The sequence below is a fragment of the Rhinolophus sinicus genome, linkage group LG04 (assembly GCF_036562045.2).
Source record: "Rhinolophus sinicus isolate RSC01 linkage group LG04, ASM3656204v1, whole genome shotgun sequence".
In the NCBI taxonomy this organism is placed as follows: domain Eukaryota; kingdom Metazoa; phylum Chordata; class Mammalia; order Chiroptera; family Rhinolophidae; genus Rhinolophus; species Rhinolophus sinicus.
Window position 1 is genome coordinate 25,167,111 of NC_133754.1, and position 25,518 is coordinate 25,192,628.

Consider the following 25,518-nt stretch of genomic DNA (forward strand, 5'->3'; position numbering starts at 1 on the left):
CAGGTATAAAACAAGTAAGTCATGGGGATGTAATGTACAGCATGGGAAATATAGTCAATAGTATTGTGATAACACAGTACGGTGTCAGATGGTTGCTGAACTTATCACGGTGATTACTTCTTTAGGTATATAAATGTTGAATAACTACGGTATACACCTGGAACTAATACAATATTGAATGTTGCTATATTTTAATAAATATCTTTAAAAAATATTTTAATCTGCTAAATTTGGGGATGATTTGTTATGCAGCAACACAGAATCAATGCACCATGTTTTTCTCCCAGCTCCTTCCAGAGTTTTCCAGGCAGTGACGTGGACAAACTGCTGCTACAGTTTCAGTCAGCCTATCAAGTTCCTCTTTGTTTTCCTCCTAAGAGGCAGGTGGGACTTAGTAGCACACATTTAAGTGGGCTATTAATATAAGAAGGAAAATAAAAGCCACATATTATATTCGACATGATTCCCTTCTCAATCCAAAGTATGCCAAATGCATTTACAGGTACATGAGCTTTAGAAACATCTCCTTGGATTGCTGACTGTGCCTCAGGCAGGCTTCTTGCTGGAGCGGACCACCGATTGGCATTACTGCTCAGGTGAACAACGCTTTTCTACCCAAGCTCATAGGTGACGGGAGGCTCATATGGATGGATCCTCACAGATATGTGGTGACCCAAAGCTATACTTCATGTTTCCCTCTCTTCAACTCACATGAGACATTTAAACTTTACTGTTCCTTCCATGTAACAGTGGAATGACAGACACAGTGGCATCAGTGTGCATTCTCACCTCCCCCACCTCCCCCTACGTTCTGTCAAGAGATTAAACACTCTTTTCACTTCCTTCGAAATAAACTGGCCTATTTAGCTATTCTTAAAGGAAAAGAAGTTTTTCCAGAAGTCACCATATTAAATGTGTACAATATAACAATCGATGAACATACAAGGTGTGATCAAACAATGCGGTGAATGATTAAAGGAAAAAAAATTATTACAGTAAAAGACACACTGACATTAATCTCTTTCAATACACTCCCCCCTTGTTTCGAACACACATATTCCATCATTCTTGCCACTTTCTGAAGCAGTTCTGGAAGTCCTCTTTCGTGAGTGTCTACTTCATCCTCCATTATGACAATGCTCCATGTCACACATCGCTTCTGGTACGGCAATTTCTGTCACATAAAAGCATTATGGTGTGTCCTCATCCACCTATTAACTGGATCTGGCACCGTGTGACTTCTGGTTCTTCCACAAACTCAAAATGACCATGAAAGGTAAACAACATTTTGAATCGATTCAGGACATCAATGCAGCCATGACAGCGCAACTAAAGACACTCATGAAAGAGGACTTCCAGAACTGCTTCAGAAAGTGGCAAGAACGATGGGATAATGTGTTCGAAGCAAGGGGGGGTATTTTGAGAGAGATTGATGGCAATGTATCTTTTACTGTAATAAATTTTTTTTTAAACATTCGCCATATTTCTTGATCACACCTTGTACATTGAAACTTACAGACTAACATCTCCTACCCAGAATGAATCACACAGGGAATTATGCAATCCCCCCCATCTCCACCCATCAGGGCTGGAGGGGAGATGGGCGAGTACAGATGGGTGGGGTGAGGAGCCCGGAGGGCTGCGGCTGCAGTGCTGCCAGCCTTTTGTTCCCTCTTCCAGCCACTGACAGGCTGCCTGCTACCTGCAGATGCCCGCATTGTTTGCTTTGCCAAGGCTGAAGCATGGCCCAGTTAGAGAAACGCTGGCTTCCAGGAGGGCCACTGCTTTCTGCGAGAAAGAAGGGCAGTAGAAAACGGAGAAGGTAAAAGGGAAAATGAATGTATGGGGGGAATCATGCACAGGGGGCGAATTCATAGCATCACGGCATCACAGAGTAGAAGAGGCCTCCTCCAACTCATTCAATGCAGGAATTGCTCCCAAGAGGAGAGTCACAGTGTTTCTCTAGGACTGAAACACGGCTCTGGCTTCAGAGAATATAGATGTGACTTCTGGCTCTGTCACAGGCAACCATCTGACCTTGGGCAACTGATTTCCCACCACTCATCCTCAGGTTCTTCCCTGGCCAATGCCGCTGTGAGAAGTAAATGGGATAATATATGCAAAGCATTTAGTACCTGCCTGGCGCTTAGCAGTCAATCACCATTCTATTTCACTCTGACAGTAAATTTAGTGCTTCTTCAACGATCCCTTATATGAAGTCCTGAGCTAATACTCTCTGTAAATCCCTCACCTTTCCTGGATTAATTCAAATTAGGCAGTTTTCTTTTTAAATATAGCTAAACGGAAAATATCACTAGAGAATACATATTGGATAATACATAAAACCGCTACTCCCCTTGGTGCAAACATTCATTTATATATTCAGTCAGCAGATATTTATTGGGCATCTATGAAGTACCCAGCACTTCTAGGTGCTGGGGAGAGAGCAGCGAACAAGGCAGATAAACATTCCTGCTTTCACACTAGTGGGAGACAGATAACAAAAAAATATGAAAAACACATACTCTGTCAGGTATATGGAGAAAAATAAAGCAAGGAAGTGGGTAGGGGCTAGAGAGACACGATTAGCTGTGGGCAGGCCCCTGAAAGAGTTGAGGGAGGCTCGCTGATGTGGGTTTGTTTTTATTTTTTATTTATTAATTTTTTTGTCAGGGGTGGCATTCCAGGCAGAGCAAACAATAGGTACAAAGTCTCTGAGGTGGGGCGAGTTTTATGTGTTTGAGGTCCTGCAAGGAGAGTATAACTGGAGCTGAGAAAGGGCAAGAAACGTGGATGAGCAGGAAGAGGAGGGTGTGCAGAGCACGGAAGGCTTTGGGGGCCATGTAAGGATTTTGAGTTTTGTGCTGGGGGAGAAGGGAAGCCATTGGAGGGCACTGAGCAGAAGAATGACATGATAGGAATGATGTCATTCGATACGGATCACCCTGGCTATATGAGCCGGGAGCACAGGCGAAGATCCAGCTGGAGATACGTGCATGAGAATCATCAGTGACAGTAATACGAATACTCCGTAAAAACTGCACTAGCTTTGCCTTTTGGTCACCTCAAGCAAGCTGCACAGAGAGCAATCAATTACAACTCCAGACTTTATCACCTGAAGGGTGATGAAGCACGGTCTTCATAACATATTTGTACAACTGATGTTCTGATCTCATTTGGTTTCAGAATATCAGTTGGTCACATACATGCCTGATTTTTCTGGCACATCAAATACATGATGAGAGAAAAATTCATAAGTAAATAAAGCTTGACTCAAAGTATGGTAAACTCCAAGATTACGACCAGCTCTCCAGGGTCCCACTCTGCTTACTGATGCTTCTTCCATTATGCTGTGTTTCTTACTTTCTGTACTTTTGTTACTGCTACTGAAACTGTATGCGTCTACACAGCAGCAACTGTGACTGACATAACCCCAACTGTGACTGACATAACCCCAAATGAAGACTTCAAAACCCAATCACTTATGCAAATTCTGGATGTTGCTACTGTGTACATATGATATGCAATTTATTCATTTTTTCCCAATTCCTATTGGCACACTTGATAGTATAATGGCTTCTACCCCTATTACATTAAAAAATAACCTCATAATGTTTTTATAATTCCCTAGTGCAAGGTCCACTTCTCAGTTACAATGCCATTGGACCTCTCTACAACCTTCAAGACTGTGGGCTGTGCCTCTCATTTCAGGGATGGGCCCACTTAAGCGTGCTTGTCTTGCCGCCTGTTAGTGTAAATAAGGTTTCACTCGACCATGCTCATTTATTTTCTCTCTAGTTTTAGTGCTACAATGGCAGAGTTGAGTAGTTGTCATAGAAACTATATGGCTTGCCATACAACACCTTTTAGTCTTTCAGAGAAAGTAGTTTCAGACTCTGTTGTATACTATTACTAGGTTGGTGCAAAAGTAATTATGGTTTTTGCAATTATTTTTAACCTTTTAAACCACAATTACTTTTGCACCAACCTAATATTTAATTCTCTTGGGTCTCTCTTGCTCTCCCCCGCGCCCTTCTCCCTTTGACCTTCCTCTTCTTTTCCTCTCTCTGCATACACCAAAGTGTTAGTTTTCCCTTCAGGTTCCACTATCTACCCCCTTCGTTCTGCCTCGATTGCTGAGCTTCTTAGAAATTCCATAAAATATCACAATTTTACAATTTCAGTTACTATCTCAGAGAAGATGAATACCAAATTCACGTTCCCACCTCTAACCCCTCCTCTCAATGCCAGGGACCTTCTGATGCTAATGTCCCGAATGTCCAAAAGTCATTTCAAACTCAAGTCCTATTCTTTCAAGTCTCAACTCATAGTCCCATCATTCTCGTGGTCACCCATGTTCATAATTCTCATTCATTTCATATGTCCCCCTTATTAAATCAGCAGTTAACTGTTACTGCTTTTACCCCACAATTTTTCTAGACCCCCCTTCCGTTCCTTTCATACTGCTTTTTAATGAACTTCTTCGAAGTACTGCTATATCCATTTGTCCCACATATATTTCTCTAGTAACTGAATGAATGCAGGACTTTCCACAAAACATTTCTTATTGGAAAACCTTGAATTTTTCCGACCATCTAACAAATAAGGTTCAATAGCCCTCCCCAACCATTCCACAATTCATTTTTCATTAGGAACTTATGTGTCTTATCCCCAAAGCCCTTTAATTCAGCAGTATCTGGCTACTCCCTTCCACCTGCAATTCAGCCAACAAAAAACAACCCTTCCTATAGAATGATACCTTCTTCCTGAACCTTCGTTTCATTTTCTAAATCAATGTAATCCCTTCTTTAAAACACACACACACACACACACACATTTTGTACTTACATATTTTAGGGCACTCTTGCACTTTCCATTTTGAATTATACTTAAACATTTACTTATTTTTACGTCCCTTATTATTCTGTCTACTCCTTGAGGGCAGAGACCATATCAATTATACTCCCTTGTACACAGTAAAATGTAATAGTTATTGATGAAGATGATGGTAATAAATGCAGGTCCCTACTTAAAATGATCAGTGGTTCCCAGTTGGCAAAATATTTTGCAATATACGATAAAAATGTCTGCTTCACATTTTATTTTAAAAATTGCATTCTGGCTTTTATTCTAATGTTAACACTTGTGGGGGAAAAGTCACAATTATTAAATTTCTATTACTGTGTAGTCTTTGATAATTACATTTTTGGTTTAAATAGGCCATGGGATGACATGGGAATTAAAATGTTCATAAATTTTATTTGCTTTTCAGCTAAATTACATTAACAACCTTTTCTTTCCTTTCAGCAAAATATTTTAAATGCTGCAACAAACCTATTATTTCTATAATATGAGTTGATGCTGGAAACTACAAAAGAATTCAATCATTTAAAATATATTAAAAATTAATGTGTGTTGAGATTATGACAACAGCTCCTAGGGTTTCATTTTCCTAAAGAACCAAAACTAAAACTACTTTTCTTATTTGTAAAAGGAAAATGAGTAAGATTTACAATTGTCTTGTGTTAACTGGAAGTATGTCTTAGAGCACAAAAGGCTTTTGTGATTAAAAGGAGTTCATGAAAGTTTCCATTAATAACTGAGCTTTTCTATCACGCTTGGTAACCTCATATAACTCTCCAGAGTCCGCCAAGAGCTCTGAACTCTAGTAGACCTGATGTATCAGTATACCACCATTTCCTGTTACCTGCCCATTTGGTCGATTTGTTACAACTGCTCAAAACCCTAGCCAACCTGCTCCAACTGATTTATTCAAAACCGAACCCACTTAGGCAGAGATAATTTTAAAATACTTTAATAATAAAGTGTTTTTGTGGTGAGTATACATGGGGAATGATGAGATCACCAAATGCATTTTCATCTTAAAGCATAGAGAAGATTATTTTAGGCATTAATCTATGGTCTTTCTATTCACTTTTGATTTCACTTAGTTCTTTTGCTCTACCTGTGTTTTCTGGTTTGTGGACTGGGTAGAATCGAATCTTTCAAGAAACAGACTGAGATCTGCCATAATAATTTTAAGTACTACTGAACCACACTCTTTGGGCTTTAGATAAAGGAAGGGCAGAACATTTCCCTTGGACTTCACAATTTTGCTTCTATCTCAACTATGCTATGTACAGTGAGATGACATGTAAGTGACTTGCCGTGGAAAGGTTCTTTGCTAGTTTAAAGTAAAAAGAGGTTTTTAAAAACTGGCATCAGGAACTACCGTGGCACATTCACACTCAACGTTGCTGTTGCCCTCTACCCGTCTTCAAATTGTTTTGCTCTCCGTGCCTCATTTGTACATAAACCTGCTAGACTAAAAGTAAGTCCTAATATGAAATCATGATTTAATTTGTCCTCTTAGACATACAGTAGACCCTTGGAATTCTTCAAGCTATGTCCCAAGACCATCAAAAATCCTCACATTTGTGAATTACTTCTAAGTGCCACTGGATTTCTCTATGGCTTACACAACTGTTGGGTCTCTCTTCATTTTCACGTCCGGCCTTTTCTTAAAACTCTCTTCCTTTGGCTTCAGGAATGGGCACACTCGTTCCACATCCCATATTTCCATGCAGAGTTGTGTATTTCTCGTGCATATCCTCACATCACATTTTAAAAAAATGTATGAAAGCTTTCTTTCTCATTTGATTTAGTCACACACAAGCACACATGCCTTTCCCTCCAACAATTCACAAGAGTTACTGTGTGGGCCTCAAGCAGAAAGCACGAAGCACCACTGCGATGAGCGCTGCAGTTGGGGAGGCTCACTCATAAACTGACTCCCTGTGTGTTCAAGTGACTCTAACTGGTAAGTTAGCAAAATATATTACTACATACATACTCCTGGGACACTTGGGAAAAGCAGAAATCTTAGGTGGTGTACCTGTGAATGCCAGGGTCTACGGGGTTAAAATCCTAGAATGCCATTTGTCTTTATGAGGGCACAAGTGGTGCTGACTCTTGCCAGTGCTCTGCTTAGCATCGTCCCATCCTTGCGTGGACAGCTAATTCAAAATACCTTTGGGCCAAAAATTTCAGTATTGCTATGTTTTCCTCTGTTTCAATTTAGATGGAAGGCTGTGTATGTGTTTATGGGTTCAGAGAAAAATTTGCTCTGTAAAACAGGATGAAAGGTGTTGGTGTTTCCCGTATCAATTTTATGAGTGGTATGCTTTTATAAGAAAAGACGATTCCATTAGTTTCCATCAATCCATAAGAAGCCTATATTCTCTGTATATTTGGTTTGTTTTTTATGGGGACATTATTCTGATAATTTGCTAAAAACCCCATCTGGAGATGATAAATTATTTAGTCTCTCAGAAAACTGGTGAGATCCATACCATCTGGAAATGGAGTTATGAGTTCCTCTGGCTTCAGGTATGACCACTACTTTGGGGCTCATTCACTTAGACCCCTGCCTGAGCCTCAGATGTGGTTAGGGAAGGGGCCCATACAGTCAGGTGGCGCTGTCTTCAGGAACGACTCCTGACCAACAAGATCCAAGTAATTCTGCCTAGAAGACAGGCCAAGTGAAACAAGTATTTTGAGCACAGCTATAACATATGCTATATTGGGAGAGAATATAGAAGGCACACACCACTCCTTTGCTTTCCTAACTTTAAACTGGGTTTACACTACTAACTTCTTCATGAAAGCCCATCCTGGTTCTGTGCGGAGAAGATAGGGCTAGAATGGAGGGTGGGGTCTTGGGCTTTCCTAGGCAAAAGTCTGGTAGTCTGCACAGTGGTTGAGGTCAGTATGTTTAGGTGTTAAACAAACACAAAAGTTTGACAGTGTTTTCTTTGAATACAATAACAAAGACAAAGAAAATTTTTATTGGTAAAACCCTATAACATTTACGCTTGGATAATTTCTGAATTTTGTAGTGTGCTACCAATATGCATTCTGAACACCTGATTTCCTTAACCAAAGCTGGCAAGTCACCTCAGCACTAAGCACTGGTTATCCCTGAGGTCATGCTGAGATCTGAGAGGCCCGATGGCTCATTACAATCCACGCATGTTCATATGCTAATAAAGAACTTCTTCCTATGTGTTCACCACATTTACACTAGCAATCAAACAAGTCAGTATTTCTATTCCTTTTTCTCCTTCAACTATCCCAAATCCTGAAAGTGGTTTCTTCTCACTGTTTCTCACAACTACCGAGAGGTAGAAGAGGAAATATGAAGAGCTATTTAACAAATGAGCCAGTATTTGCTCTCTCATAAACTTGCTTGTAAAATTGAGTTAAATTACTTACAGCTTTTCTTTTATGTCAAGTCATTTTCAGAAATTCAAAACATATATATTATAATGACCACCTATTTATTCTCCCAAAAGATTAAAATAACCTTAACATTTGCAGTACGTCCTGCAGATCATTAAAAAAAGTAAAATATCACAAAAAACATTGGTTCTTTGTATTTTTTTTTCCTATTTTGTTTCTCTCTTCCATAGTTTCCTGGTATATATCCTTCCTATGCAAGTTTTTATGCTTTAACTACATGTATGTCAATGAACAACCCCTAATACAATTTTGTTCTTTTGAAAACTGTATTTAATGATAGCATATTCCATGATGTGGTTATTTTCACTTAACATTACATTTGAGATTTATTTATACGCTTTCACTTTAGTTGTTGTATAGTATTTCACTTTGTAAATGGACCACCATTATTTATCTATTATCATAGTGATGGGAAATTAACTTGTTCATAATATCCACTGCTACAAAAGTTGCTGTACATTTCCTCATAGTCCATACCTGGTAATGTAATTATGAGATATGCATATTGTTAGTTTTATTAGATATTGCCAAATTGCTCTCCAAAGCCGTGGAATCAATGAACACTCCCACTAATGTATGAACACGCCCATTTCCCCATATCGTTATAAGACTTAATATTGCCAGATTTAAAATTTTTTCTAAAGTCATTTTGGGTATCTACTCTTCTCCCAAACATGGAGAATATAGCATGCTGTAACTACCCAGTGAATATCCCCACCTTCCCCATGTTCTCTTTCATTATAGTCTAGAATTTTGGTTCATGTTTTACTGTCAAGAGTTAATTAAAATTTATCTCCTTATATAGATATTTATGTATATTTTTAAAACAAGCTCTAAGCTTACTTTTCCTTTTGGGTTCTTTAACTTTTTTCAAAAGTATACCCTTCAGTTCTTTCATAAAATTTGCGAGAGTGTGGCAAGCTCTTAGTAAACGTACATCTGAAATTTTTAAAAAGTTTACTTCAATTGAATTTACTTTGGCTGAGAACAGAATTCTAGGAACCCTCAGCCCTTTGCACAGACTATTGCTTTCTGGTATCTGTTGTTGCTGATAGTCTGTCATTCTTTAATTATTTTGTAGATAAGCTTTTAAGATTTTCTTTATGAATCATGCTTGACAATTTCACTGCTATGTGTCTTGATGTGGATTTATTTTTACTTATTTTTTTATACTTTTAGATTCATGACTTCCCTTAATTTTCCAAAATTCCCAGACATTTCCCTGAATATTTCATTCTATCTATTCTTATTTTACAGAAGTCCTTTTACATACATTTTAGAAAGCTTCAATTGATGTCTCAATTTATCTTTCATGTTTTTGTCAACTTTTTTATTTTGCATTGTTTTCTGGGTAAAACTCTCAATACGACCTTTCAATTTATATATTCTTCCACTGAACTTTCTCAACATGTTTCAGTTGCCCAAGCAAGAACTATCTTACATTTATTTTTTTCCTTTCATCTTTGACATTCATTTTGGTATTAAGTTCTGTCTATCAAATTTCCATTCATACGGCCGCTGCACAGGCCTGTAGGAATTCTCACCTGGCCTCCCAAAACAGCCTCCGAACTTTTCTCCCTTCCTTTATTTTCACTCTATTGGGACCTTCACCCACAGATTTGCACGTTACCATGTTACTCCTCCCCTACTTTCAAGCTTTCTGTGTCTCTCTGTAGCATTCAGCAAATACAGACTCCTTAGTAGCTGGGCATACAAGGCCTCTGATAACCAGGTCCATGAATACTCCTGGAGCCTCAATTCCATTTCTTATAAACACTTCATTTCAACACCACCACCCTATCTATCTGTAAAATCTGCTATCTTCCACGATGCACTATGCTCTTTCATAGTCCTAGGACTCTGTATCTTTTTTAAAATTACATTTCCTTCTTCATTTCTACATCGATAATGCAATTAACACTTTCCTCCAATAAGTCAAAAAATGATCACTGTTAGCTAAGCCAGGAAAGAAACGGGCCTCTTAATAATTGTCCTAGTTGCAAAGAAACGGGCCTCTTAATAATTGTCCTAGATAATGAGATAAGAAAACACATAACTGGAGATGATACTACCTTGATTAGTGTAGATTACACCACTGGGCACAACAATGCCACTAATCAGTCCATCACCAGCCAGTACTCATTTGTTAGATAATACATGGGATACGTGGATTATGTGCCATTATAACTATGACCTTGAGAATGTATCGGAAAATTCTTGCTAACACAGATCATGATACCAATCCATTTTAAACAGCATACAAGGTATTTTACTCTTTGATAAATTCAATAAAACAGTAAGAGAAGTACAAAACCATAGAAAACATACTATGTGATACTCTAAAGAGAAACGGAAACAAAACTGGGAAATGTCAGGTTTTACTATGAAGGTATTCTCTGTAACAAAACACACATTTTATGGAATTTATTTTCCAATTTTGAAGAAGGCATTTCAGAACATCTGTTTAGCTAGGATGATTCTAAAACTGCAATGTTATAATGATTATTAGCTATTGGCTAATGCTCAGAATTTCATTGAACTCATTAATCTAAGAAAAATAAATATAATTATAGCAGTAATAATAAATGCTGGCTGTATTTTTACACTGTGGTTTCCCTTTATGTTTTTCAGAAAATAATCATCACTGGAATGAGGCAAGACTGAACAGGCATGTCTGCTATATATGTTGTATATGTCTGTTCAGCCAGTTCCCTGCTCAAGACAGCTCCAGGCAGGGGTCAGCTATGCCTAAAAATGACCCATTTGTCGATCTCTGAATCTCACTGAACCACACTTTGACAAAATTTCCCCACACCTAGAAATGTTAACCTACAGCTTGAGGCTGTTGCTTTTAATGCTGCAAGATGCTGGAGAAATGGAAATACATATGGTACCACAATGCCAATATTTAGCAACATGGAATTATTTCATGCAATTCACACACACACACACACAAACACACACACACACACACACACACTCACACTCACACACACTGGTTTTAGAGTATTAAAAAGTTTTTATTTTATTCAAGGCTGTACCGCTAATAAGAAGTAGAGGACGTTACATGAGTCACCGTTTTCTTATCTGTGAAAGACAGGCAGTAATAACTATACACTAGTTAGGTAAGACTTAAAGATAACGTATATAAAGCATAAAGAACAGATAGGCATCTAATAAAGGTTAATTATTTAAATGATTTTTAACACATATCTTTATAAGATTGATTACATACTTTGTTGCTTACCTCAAACAGACTGACCATATTTTACCCTTTCTTTCATAACTAATGGTTGTGATTTCAAAAGCAATCATTATGCTGTAATAATCTCCAAGGACTAAAGACTGTGTAAACTGACTTATTCCAATCCCCAAAGAACTCACTGTGATTTTTCAAATTCTTATTTAATAATAATTTTGAGACCTCCTTTGCTGGCTGCCACTTTTTGCCCTCACTGCACCTACAGATACAGGGAGTTTCCTAATTTGGCCAGGAAGTTGGCATATGAGAATCTCAGGGGGTATCAACCATCAGTAGATCTATTTTCTTTTACGAAGGGTAACTACAGAACATGAAATGCTACAACTTTTTTGTGGCTATTGGGAATACATGAAAAAAATCTATTGAGAAATCATTTTAGGAGACCTGAGTAATAAAAATGAAAATTGAGAACTATTCCTCTCATTTATTTTTCCTTGGCCATTTTTATTCACTATTTTCTCTCTATACACAGCTGGAAAATCATATTCGCAAAAAATGTAAGAAACATATGTCAACTAAGAGTTAAAAGACTTTCAAAGGAGGATCTCAGAACCTCTCCTCCAAGTAATTCATAGTGTGTATCATGCATGCAGTACGTTTTATATCCTTTGTGGTGTGTGTGTGTGTGTGTGTGTGTGTCTGTGTGTGTGTGAGTGCGAGTGCATTACAGCCTACAATTCAGTAAAACTACACTATTCTTCATTCTTTATGTACCCTTCATTCTCTGCCCTCACCGTTCACCCTTTTCCTGGTCTGGAATATTTCCTGCTCTGAGTAGCAAAGCCTTAAGCTTCTTTAACTTTCACCTCAAATGACACATACTCTACCTTCATTATTAACATATGACTTCCTCCAGAGTCTGATTCATATTCTTTAGGGATTTACAACCTAGATCTCCAGAAGGTTTCCTCTGTTTTAAAGGGCTCTGTGTTTATAGAGGATGGATTTAAAACCCCACCTCTGACAAAGGCCACACGGGGGCTGATTAGGGAGCTCTTGGCTTCAGCACACAAGAGACAAAAATGCAATCACCAAATCGACAATTCTTTCTAAACACAGAAGATGTGAAACAGTTCAGACAAAGCTGTTTTAGATTTGTGCTTGGGTCTGTGTAATATACCTTTAAGATTAGAGATCTGTGGAAGGAAACCAAATCATTGTTTTATGGCTGCAACGAATGGGCCCACCACAGTAAATATGTCATTTATTCTTCCTCACAAAGAGGTATTCACTGCATAGTGCAAATAAAAGTAGCAGTTTCTTTCTACTTAAGGTTCATTAGATGAAATTTATGTTCTTAAAATGCATTGCAAACACCAAAAACTGATGGTACCGTTATCAGCTTTTAAATCAAAACAGCTTGCTATCTGGTAAAGGACAGGAGAACCGGTCGATTTATTTCATAAAACTTTATGTACAAAGAGACAGTGTCTATGAACTTAATGGAGAGAATATAGAGTCTGGAGGGGTAATTTTTATTACAATTTATAGTGGGATTATCCATACTCCACAGTTTTCAGATTTTATTGAGATTTTATGGTACTATGATGCTGACGCAGTTAACCGCACTGGCGTAGGAAGTATAATTTGTTTCACCCTGACTGGGAAATGAACTTGGCATTACTATTATGTAAGAAACCTAGAAAATTCTATTAATTGCCTGAATCCAATCAAAGCCATTATTTATCCAGTTTGACAGGTACAATATTTTATCTGACACTAAAAGAATAAATAGGAACCGACTATAATTTTCATACATCAATATCTTTTCATTAAGACCATTTGGAAGCCATAAGAGTATTTTTCACCCACAGGGGTTTAACTCTAGAAACTATTAAAACCTAAATCATATCAAGCATCTGTAATGCACTACCAAATATTCTTTAACATTAAGTGCTATGAAATAAACTTGGGAAACGTTAGAAACAATATACTCAAAAACACCAGGGAATTATTGATGGCCCATTGACATAAAATAGTAACAGCTTCTGGAATGATATTCATCCATTCTGCAAACACTTACTGTTTATTGTGAGCCAGACCCTGGAAAAGGCAGTAAGGCAATGATATAGATAGCATTACAATATTATTATATATTACATATAATAGATTTGAGTCAAATATATTGAGTCAAATAAATTATATATGTATATATATCACATAAAATAATATATACATATGTGTGTGTGTGTATATATATATATATATATATATATATATATATATATTCATATATACGAAATAAGTTGGTTTACAACTTGGTGTTTACCTTTCTAGAAAAGAAGACATTTGAACAAAGTCTTTTGCCAAAGAAAGAAAAGGTCTTCTAGGAAAAGGAAACTACATGATAAAGGTAGAGTTGTCATCGTGAAAATCCATGGAAATGGTGGCTGGGCCAGGAGATCTATTTGGAGGAATGGCAACAAATTGAAGGGGAGGAGGGGGCAGTAGTGATAGAAGCCCAACTGTGAGGATGAGAGGAGCTCTGCTAGTTACCATTTTATCATATGTTGTTGCTTCTTCTACTTCTCTACATGAGGGAAGGTCTCTTTAATGCCTAGGGTTTAGGACTAGAGACCATCACCAGCCACAGCATTCCCAGACATCTCATACAAAACACTGTATGTTAATTAATTCTTTGTTCAGTCATCTCTTCATTCAATAAATAACTTATTAAGCATTTACTAGTGTCAGCACAATGCAATGCGTTGAGGAAACAGTAGCTAATGAGGCTTAGATGGATTTGGGGAGACACTAACCAAATTTATCCTAGGAGTGAGGATTCGTAACAATATACATATATACCATGTGATCTAAGCAACCACAGTTTTGGTCAACAGAGCTGCTTATTCTTATTGTAGGTCACCCAAATCCTGCTAGGTCTTTCTCTCCCCAGGAAATGGAAAAATCCATATACCATGGGATTATCTTTCTAATTCTACTCTGTTTCTACTGAACTTCTCTTCAGGCCTCCACTATTGAGAAGGCAGTTTTCTGATGAATTCTCCAAGGGTTATTCCTAGTTATCTCAGTTTCATCAAATTCTCCTATTTTCTGTTTTCCTGAGTTCTTGCTGTACCAAGACATAAGCCTTCCATTTTCTTTTATGTTTTCTATTATTGTTAATAGCTCACAAGTTGGCATATATATATGCTTCAATTTATCCAACAAACATAATCAATAATTACAAAAACAAAACAAAACAAAGTCAGCACAGAGACACAGAAAATAGCATTTTATTTCTGCTAAACAGAAATCACAAATGTGCAAGATGGGAAGTGAGACAAGTAGGTAGAAGTAATTGATGCTTTTTCTTTCTGGCCCAAGTTAAATAGTTGTGTGTATTTTTCTTTTTTCTTTTTTTTAATATTTCATATATTAGAGCTCTAAAACACAGTAGATCAGTTAGGTTTCAAATTCAGGTTCAAACTTAACTTAAAAAGGGCATATTCTTTGCACTCCCTGACAACCCTAAACTAACTGGGAAAATCTGGGAGCAATCAGAATTAACTGGATTACAGTGTTCTTCCTTCTCAGTTCACCTTGTTTTAAAATTCTACCACTAGATGGCAGTACAAAGACTGTAATTTTCAATACAGATCACTTAGTTCCATAATACATCAGTACTGGGATAGGTGACTTGGTTAGATACAGAGGAGAGAGAAGAATCAAAATTCAGGAAAAGATGGAATGGTAAAAGGTGGAGGGAGATAGAGAAGAACAACTGGGAGGAAGAAGGACATAGGGAAATGGAGGGAAGATGGCAGGTGAAAGGGCAGAATAAAGAAAGTGGAGGTTACTTTGAAAAGAAGGTGAAGAAAGAAGGGAAAAGGAAAGGGGCTGAGTTAAAAGTGAGAGAACTCCAGTCTCTTAGTTTCTTTCAAACTGAGTCTCTTTCAAACTTTTTGTACAGGAACCACAGTAGCAAATATATATTTCAGTATGACTCAATGCACACACAAGCACGTGGGCACACACACGCACACAACCATATTTGCATATGTAAATAGGTTGCTGAACAAAAGTTTTCTGATAAAATACTTATTTGGGTGACACTATCAGATATTTTGTATTTCTATTTCATTCTATTTAATATCTTTAAAACTGCTGATGATAAGCTATTAATTGATTTCAAAATTAATCAACAGAAAAATGACCCACAGTGTAAACAATATTGTTTTAGTATATTGTAAACTAGAGCTGGTTTTTAAGAGGAGCTATTTTAAAATTCAGCATAGCTCACAGTGCACGTTCCAGGCCATGTAATCAGCCGTAAAACATTTGTTGAATCAATGAACTAATGAACTGAAGAAAAAAAATGGTGAAGCCACCTGGTCATGAAAAACACATACAACTGGCCCATGATCAAAGGAGCATTTCCCCCCATAAACATGGCTGGAGGAAAAACAGAGTATGTGATTATTACTCTGTAAATTAGTACCTGTTCTTTTATTTATTGGATAGGCAAATACCAACTTGTTCTTCTTTATAGAACACAAAGCAGAATATCAGCTAATCAAATTGTCCATTAACAATGGAAAATAGGCAGAGAGAAAGACTGAGAAAATAGTAACGGTTTAGAACAGAAAAATAATTATTTTTAAGGGAATAAGAAAGAAAAATAGGGAACAGAAACAATAGCCAGAGAGTTGTAAATACTTAAAAAGCCAGTAAAAACAGTGCTGGCAAATGATTCTAAGACCAAGTTCCCCTCTTAGATTTTCTTTCATCTTCCCTTTTTTCATTTGTTCCTTCCAGGGATTAAGAGTTATTGGGTAAAATACCCATTTGTCATACACACACACGCACACACACGCACACACACACACACACACACACACACACACACACACACACACAGGGTGTCCCCAAAAATGTATGCACATTTTAAGAAAGGAAAAAACTATTAAAACTGCAATACTCAATATATACTGATAACAAAAGATGAATACAGTCACGTGTATACATTTTTCATGGCACCCCCGGTATAGCTCCAATCCTGCAAGGTTTCTTGCAATGAATGTATTTGTCCACATATGCTCAAAATCATCCTATAAATAAATACTGTAATCTAATATGTAAAATAAGCATTTCCTTGTAGCATAATAGCACCTTTACTGTTTGAAATTGGAGGCTTTACATTTAAGCAGAATATTATTTTAGAAGAGAAAAAAATTTATTCTTAAGAAATGAAAATACAAAGGCAACAAAATTTTCAGGAGTGGTGGTGAAAATGAATGTAGCGAGTACATTGGAATATTATATTAGTTACGTATATTAGTTACTATGAGTTATTATTTAATATTTAGTTAATATTATATTAGTTACTATTTAAACATAAAATAGATGTTTTTATTATAGGAGAAACTTGTCCTAACAAATGAAATGGTGTGCTAGGTGTCACTTCATAACACAGTGAACACAAAGTCCATTTTGTTAACCTCTTGCTTTAGCTACTTTACCTTATAAATGGATTTGTCTCTTGTCTGTATCTTCACTTCCTTAAGTAATATCTACCTGTGAATGAAGTATCATCACTCTCCTAGGTGGATCACCTCTAGTGTTCATACTTTTCTTTTTTGCCTTTGTACTTTTATTTACCATGTAACTCTGTGGGGAAAAGCCAATTAAACTCACTCCTTGACATTTTATAGTTTCCAAGGAGCTTACCTAGTTTTCATTTTTCTGCTAATTCTCTTACGAAAATACAATTTCTCTCTCCTCTATGAGCCTGTTATTATCAAACCTTAGAACTATCCCAGTCTATGCCAGATAAAGCAGAGGAGTCAACAGATTGTAGGTATTTCAAATAAACAAGAACATAAAAAGCCAGTTTTTTGGTGGGCTGACGCTATGTAAAGTGTTGTGCGTGCCCAGAAGCGAAACAAATACAGTTAAGTTTCTACTCAGTGTTGAAAATCAGGTAAAAACAAACAAAAAATGACCAATGTGTCTATATAAAATAAGATTTTTCTGAACTCCTACTTAAAATTCAGATGTTCATAAATATTGACTGACTGCCTTTCTCACTATTTAACAAGTTCCTACCTTTGTTTTACAATGATAGAAGTGAAACACTCAAGTCCTGTTAAAGTCTGTATTTAAGAATATTAAACCAAAGGTCAACAGCTCTCCAGTCCCCCTTCCCTATAAGCAACATTAGAAAAATTAAAGAACATAACTAGATGGTTTGCTGATAAAATTCAGAATTAAAATATGAATCTCTATATAGTAGCTATCATCCTGACGCATAAGTTGAAGAATAAATTTACCAAAGGAAGCTGTGATACTTCAATCACTCAAGAAGCAAAGATAACCGAACTCATAAGCATAGGTCAGTTGCCCCAGACTATTCTGGTCCTATGGACAGACGACACCAGGATTCCACCGAACGGAACTAAAAGAGGACAGTCATGTGTAAGGTAGACAGAAGAAGTGAGTCTGTGACAAAATGAACTGTGATCTGAAAGAAGACATCATTAACATCAAGTGGGAACACTAACAACAGGAGAAAATTGGTGACACAAAGAGGCCCTGAAATGGGAAGTTTATGGGAGCAAAACTACAGGTGCATTCAACAGTCATAACCTCCAACAAGCTGTGCAGCAATCACTGTGATGACCATATTTCCTTTCACAAATATAAATGGCACAGGACTAAAAATATACTTATGGCTTCTTCCTGTAGGCTGCTGAGAAAAGCAACAGCCTGTAGGTATAAAATGGAGTGTATTTCAAATTTGCCCATGGCCACAACCCTTTGAAACTCCCGAGTGAGTTATGAAAATAAGTTATATTTTTGGAGTATTCTTCACTTCATCTAAATATAATGAGAAACAACAACAACAACACTCTTTTAAAGGAGATGGCCGAAGAAATTACATGCTCAAATGGAGTTGGTTTCTGAACAGCAGTATCAACATGCTCTTGCCAGATATTTTGGGGGAAAAAAGTAATTTATACTCAAGGACCTAATCACATAGAAGTTTTAAGTCACTTATGGCCCATAATAGTTATTTTTCAAATACGACACCATTATAATAAAAAGTCTTAGTGCAATAAATATTTTGTAAAATTCTGGTAGACGGGGCTGCTGGGATTGCCTTTTCATAAAAGAAAATGTGGCTGCACAGGAAACTGGAGCTGAGTTAGTTCTTCCCTCTAGGCAATCTAGTTTATGACAGTCACGTGACAGGTTTGGGTAGCTAAGGGGGAGACAATAATGGAGAAAAGGGGAGAAATAACAGACCAGCTACATAAACTAATAAAGAAGAACGGGATAGTTACCAGGGAAGATAATTGGACAACAGTGAACTACCCACCTGGCTGCACCAGGCTTTCAGTTCTGACTGTTCCAAAACCACTGATCAGTAACACCCTTGCTCAAGCCATATTCCTGGAATCAAAGTGATGTGACCTGTTCCTCCAGCTTCCTTTTTTCTTTCTTTCTTTTTTTAGCTCTTTAGTTGCATTTTCACAGACTGGTTATGGTACTGCCTTTAAGTATTCTGGATTTCTAAAATGTTAATATCTATTAATACCCAAATGTAAAAAGTATCTTCAAATGACAAACACAAATTACTTGGGGTTAATCTTTCATTGTGAATGAATTCTGTACATTTCACTAGGTGATGAATGAGAACTGTTTGTTCTTACATTTATGTTAATTCTAATCGTTTTTATAATTCTCAATGGAACTCAAATTTTACTGAACTTTTATTTGTTTGCTTTTCATGATCAATCCTAGATCAGTATCTTCTGTTTTTGCATTTTCTTTCATTTTTCATTATGTATCTTTTTTTTTTTTTCCTAATTTTTTTTTCAATCTAATAAATTGACTTTAGAACTTGGGTTAATTACTGCAAGATGCAAATTACTTCCACAGTAAATGTAAGTAACTAACATGCAATTAAGGACTTTGCTTCTACAATTCTTCCCTCTCTAGAAGTACCCATTTTCAACGATCTAATGGCTGATTCTTGACGAAATACAAATATGCTACTCCCTCTTTTAACACGCTGCGTAAGGCAGGGTTTAAATCCCTCATACCCCTCTGTTCCAGCAGGTTTTTAAAAGAAAATACTTTAAAATGCACTCTTCTCTTTAAAGCGTAAATGCTTCTATGTCATTTATTATTTTTCTATGGAATTTTTTTAGGATTTACTCACCTATGATGTTAGTAATCCCTCCTGGTGTGATACTGCAGAAAGCAGCTTCCTTTGTTATTAACGAAACACAAATAATTCAACAAAATGTGCAAAGTAAAAAGAGTCAACAGTAAAAACGAGAATTCTCGTTATCCGTCCCTAACGCATGGCTCAGAAAAAAACGAAGATTCTCGTGATCCGTACGCAACGTGTTAAGATCTCTCCCTTGAGAGCTTAAATGCCTCCACAGCTACCATTCCATTTCTCTACAATTCTTTCCTCCAGGAAAACTACTCCAAAGAGCTGTCTACACTTTAGCCTCCCCTCTTTCACCTCCTATCTGAACACAAACTCACTTCAGTCGGCACTTTGCCCCACCACTCCACTAACACACTGTTAAGTATCACCAATGAACTCTACCATCACCAAATGCTCAATTCTCAGTCATTTTATTTAGCCCATAGCAGCTTTTGATACAATCAATGGCTCCCTCCTTGAAAGACTCTCTTCACTTGTGTTGTCTTTAACACTCTTCTTCTTACCTCACAAGCAGATAGGAAAGAAGAGAAGAAGAGAGGGAGGGAGGAAGGGGAATCCTAAACACTCCTAGTCTTTCATTAAGGCACTAACAAACCAAGAACTTTGCGTATGATTTAAGACCCTCTATGCTTTCTGCTGTTAAGTTGCTGTAAAAATTAATGAAAATATCCTGGGAAATTTACTAAAAACTTATCTAGGCTGGACTGAAATTCATTTGCAAGGTAAAAATAATTCTTTTAGAGTCTTGTTTATAAATAACATGTCTCAGGTAACGTAATAACAAATCGGGCCAGACTAGTCTATTGGTTGTTGCTTTTACACAAGAGCCTTCTATCTCCCGGGACTATTACTTTGGGGGGTACCATCTGCTACTTTGCCCTTTTGGTATCGAACAGAAAACTGTCTTCCTCCGGAGACCTTCTCTGACATCCTTCCTCTCACAGCTCTAGTGGAAATGGTGCTTGCTTACTGTACCTTCCAAAACATCATGCCATTTTTCATATTATATATTACATTCAAGGCCCAACTGAGATATGGTGGTGCCCTGGGTTAGCTAACAACTTGCCATTCCTTTACACCAATATTCTTTAAATATTTGGATGGACTGAGGGTCTATCCTCATTTCACATCCTTTTGTTAGTCATAGCCATAGGGAAGTTTTACCCTACATCATCCCCAAACCCTAACTACTCCCTTTCAGCATCACAGTAAAAACATTTCTTCCAACCACACATGACACTTTTTTCTCAAATACAACTTTCTCTCTCTGCAATTATAATTAAATTCTCTGCCCTGGGCAAATTCATGACTTGTCTATGTTTTAATTCAACTCTGTGTTACAATTACCAGTTGATTATATCATTCTTTTGCTTAACTTAAGTTGATATATCCCAATAGACTATAAGCATCAGATAGAAACAGCATCTGTTTTGTTCACCACTGTATCCCTGGTGCCAATAAAATGCCTGATACATGATGGATGCTCAGAAAGTACTTGAATGGACAAATGATTCAATTCATATGACACTTTATCTTAGACATGGATGAGTATATTCATGGTCCTTTGTGTAATGTGACATACGGCAATCTGTTTCTCTACCAGAGACCAGATATGTTATACCAACTTTAAAAGTAATTAGCCAGTACAATCATCTACATTTATATGGGCTACTATTTTTATTACTAGCATTTTGAAAATCCAACTCTCCTATTGTATTTTCTTCTGCTCATCCATACCAGATATACAAGTGCTAAGTGGGAATGGAAACAGGGGCTCCCTTTATCACTCAGCTATTTCATTGCTGGCCTACTGCCTAGCTACATATGTGCAAAATAAAGACTTGAAGAATGAGTGAATGCTCTTTCCCGTATTCATTCTGTGAGGGAGGCAGGCCTCCTCCACTAGACACTTTTACCATCATCTAATTAATCAGGTAAACAATAAAAAAAGGTATAAAATGCTATAGCGATACTTATAGAATATGGCGGTTATAAAAACTTAATATAAACTAATAAAAATAGAAAATATGGGATGTCTGCAGACAATACTAAACTCTCATCCCTTATAACTTGTGTAGTAATAACTTTGAGAGGTATTTCTATACTAATTTCTTGGGGTCAGTTTTTCCTTTTTCAAGTCAATGTGGTTTTTTCCCCCCTCCAACTTTCTGTTTTTACAAGATTGAAAAAATTTCTGAACATTAATGCTTCACATAGTTTGGGGGCAGATAATAATGATGAAGAATTGAAAACATTTATGGGTAGCTGACCAATGCTAGATATTTACACATAAGCTCTTACTTAATCTTCCAAGTGATCTTCAAAGACAGATGTTTTTAATCCCATTTTATCATTGAAGAAAATGAAGATTAGTGAGATTAAATAACTTCCCCATTCCGAAGCTGTGACAGAACTAGAATTCTAACTCATACATTCTTGATCCCAAATCTCATGCTCCTAACGTCCACATCATAATCCAGTGTGTTTATGACTATATAAATGTTTATTCTGGATATGAGAAAGCTATTGAGTGAAAAACACTGTATATAACTAACAAATATACTCATGTAGAGAACAAATTACAGGCTGAGTTTTAACAAAGTTCTTCTGCAAAGATAGTTCCCAGAAAATAAAATTTGGGCAATATACTTTATATATTATACAATTTAAATAAAAATAATCTCTCCCATAAAAATGATACCAGCAAGTAAAAGAGATATCTCTTTTTTCCTTCATTAGTGCATCAAAATTGTAAAAAAAAAAAAAAAAATGACATGAATAATGTTAAAATCCTTATCAATGGACTGCGTAATAAAAGCAGTATTTCCCTTAAGTGGTTTTGCACAAAGATTGGGTTCTATGGTATGCACATATACACATGTATATTAATGAAATAATACAATATTCAAGGTCATATTTTTGCTAATTGTTAATTCCTAACTCTGAAAAAGATAATAAAAACATCTATAACTATAAAAGAAAATAAAGACCTGAGGTATCTTTCAGTTATTATTCAAATCTACTAGCTCATTTGGATCAGAAGTATTAGTGATATCAAATAGGGTTTAGCACAAGTAAAATCCATGAAAAGGCTCCCTACTCCTTCTTTTTCTTCTGCCTGTTCATGAAGAGGGTGGTTGCACTAGTTCTTGGCTGTTGACCATATAGCACGATAGAGAGAAACTGACATGTAAGCACAGAGTATCTGCATCTCAACATTGCAGTTTAAAATCTCTGATTGGTTTGAGTCATGAGGTTTTCCACGTGGCAAACTGGGAAGGTGAAATTTGTTTCACGTGCCATGAAGAAACTAACAGCAGTAATCATAAACAATAACTTGCCAAAGATGAATGCACAGTTTTGTAGTGTATGTTTGCAAAAATTTCTCTATGTTCACAACCGAATGTTACTCCTATGCATTGATACCTACCTTATACAAGAACCAAAACAACCATGTTTTACCAGCATTTTATGAGAAAGCAGTGTTTGATGTAGTCACCAATCCTATATTAATTATGGGCCTTAGTAGTAATGCAGTATTCAAAGCAAAAAGTAATACAGCATAAAGTCTTAATCCATCATCATTTCTAGGTTCTGAAGACAAAATACACACATGTGTATTCAGTTTAAAAGGGAATGAATCAATGATCATGGGCATTTTACATTTCTACTGAAGGGTGGCTTATTTTTTAGATTCCCCGGAAGAGAAGGAAACAACAACAACATAATGCTATTACAAGTTCCTTCTAATGAAAATTGGAAACAAAAAAGAACTTGGAAGTAGATCAATAAGTTCATAGTTAGCTGCAAACTCTCATATACAATTAATTAACTGAGCATTATTAAATGCAGTCATGTAGCAAAGTATCTTCCTGCCTTCTAAACTCTGGAAGGAAATATTAATATTGTGTTGAACTATTTCCATCATACTGAACCATCCTATTATTTAAAATGATAACTTAGACTTATGAAAATAAGAATTCAAGCTACATGATATTTTTGTAGCCAAACAACTAACTTTAAAATTATTTTAATGGTAACTTAATTCACAAGTTACTCAACAGGGAATGAGCAGATTCCAAACATTACAATTTCATGGCATTTTGGTATTACTGTCATCCAAATAAGTTCCATTCTGAACAACTGCAAGAAGAAACATACTGATTTACTTTTTAAAAATTCAAAATGGGACGTATGCATTTATATCTAACATTATGCTAGCTATAGATTGCTCTTCCCATCTGGGTATTTGAAGGTAAACACTTTTTTTTTTTGCAAATTTAGGTATTTGAATTCTGACATAAAATGACTTGATACATAAAAATATAGATTAAGCAATACTGATGATATACCTAAATAAATATGAGATTAGTTCCCACTAAACTATGCTTTAGTCAATGGCTGATCAACTGGTGGTTCTGTCTTCTGCCTTGAACTTGTTTGGATGTACTGTATTTGCATACTATTTAGGGCCCACTCACTGAAGAAAAGAAGAGTTACCTCCAGTGCTGAAATGAATCAAGGCTTTGCTCATGTCCCTTACCTTTGCCATGACTTCTCCCATCCTCCAAAAGCGGCACTACAATAGTGTTGTTCACGTTTCCGGGTGACCGCACGGCTGTGTAGACAACAGGCACCGACTGTACCACCACAGGGATGCGGTGAACGTGACTCAGTTTGTTCGACTGTAAATTCATGGGGCTTGAAGGCGGTACAGGATGGATAATGTGCAAAAACTGCTGGCCTCCCACACCAGACGCAGAGGCAACCAGGGGCCCTGGAGTTAATACTGTTGACGAAGATGAGGCTGAAGATACTGATGTTATAACAGTTGGGGATGAGGCTGGACGGCTAGAAGACGAAGAAGAGGTTGAAGTTGAAGAAGGTGAGGAGGCAGATGCTGTCATGGAAACTGGGAGGGATGAAACAGCTGTGGGGGATGTCCTAGCTTTGTTGATTGACAAGTCCACTGGCTCAGTTTGCGTTTGGAAGTGATCTACAGGTAAGGAGTCCTCCGGAGGTTCCCCTTTCACATTATTTAGCAACAGGGGAACAGCTTCCATATCGGGGTAGTTGTGGACGTTTGGAGACTGCGGGGAGAAAAATGGAACACATATTTATCATTGTTAATCACACAATTTAATAGATGAAAAGATTTATTACTGGAATGTGTATTAATTTTTCTCTTATTGCTAAAGGACATTCATTCATTCCCCAAATATTTAAAGGATTGCTCTGTGACAGTCATCATGATTAAAGCTGAGAGTATAAAAGTACAAAACAGTAAAACAAGACCTCTGCCATAAAGACATTTTCATCTTATTGGGAGAGAGAGGCACAATTTTGTTAAAATCCAGTGATGTAAGTACTCTAGGGAGGAGAAAAGAGGCCACAGGAACCTAAAAATGATGAGCAATTTTTACATAACATCTTCTAAAAGACAAGCTCAATATGCAAAGGATTATCTACTTAAAATTGTATAAATACAACCTATTTAATTAAAAACATTCATTTTGTTGGTTTGACCCATCCTGCATTTGTGAGTCTCATTTTCTTCAGTTATAAACTAATGAAAAATTTGATTAGATAACCTTGAATATCCTTTCCAGCTACAGAATTCAGCAACTTCATAATCAAACCCTTACTCAACTATCATAATCTGGATGCATAATATTACCTAGCAACAATATTAGGAAAACTTTCATATTTGATGCAAGAGCTACCATACCATTCTCATGAGCATTAAAACAGGGCACAAAGTTCTCCAACC

The 25,518-nt window shown here is 36.7% G+C and overlaps 1 protein-coding gene across 17 annotated transcripts in view; it reads right to left on the reverse strand.

Annotated features, from left to right (window-relative positions):
* KLF12 (KLF transcription factor 12) overlaps positions 1-25,518 on the reverse strand; it is a 511,365-nt gene that overhangs the window by 118,601 nt on the left and 367,246 nt on the right. For all 17 annotated transcript variants that reach the window (XM_074329362.1, XM_074329360.1, XM_074329370.1 and 14 more), the window contains one exon: positions 24,292-24,838. In XM_074329362.1, the coding sequence (XP_074185463.1) occupies positions 24,292-24,838 (547 nt within the window). The remainder of the gene's footprint in view (positions 1-24,291; positions 24,839-25,518) is intronic.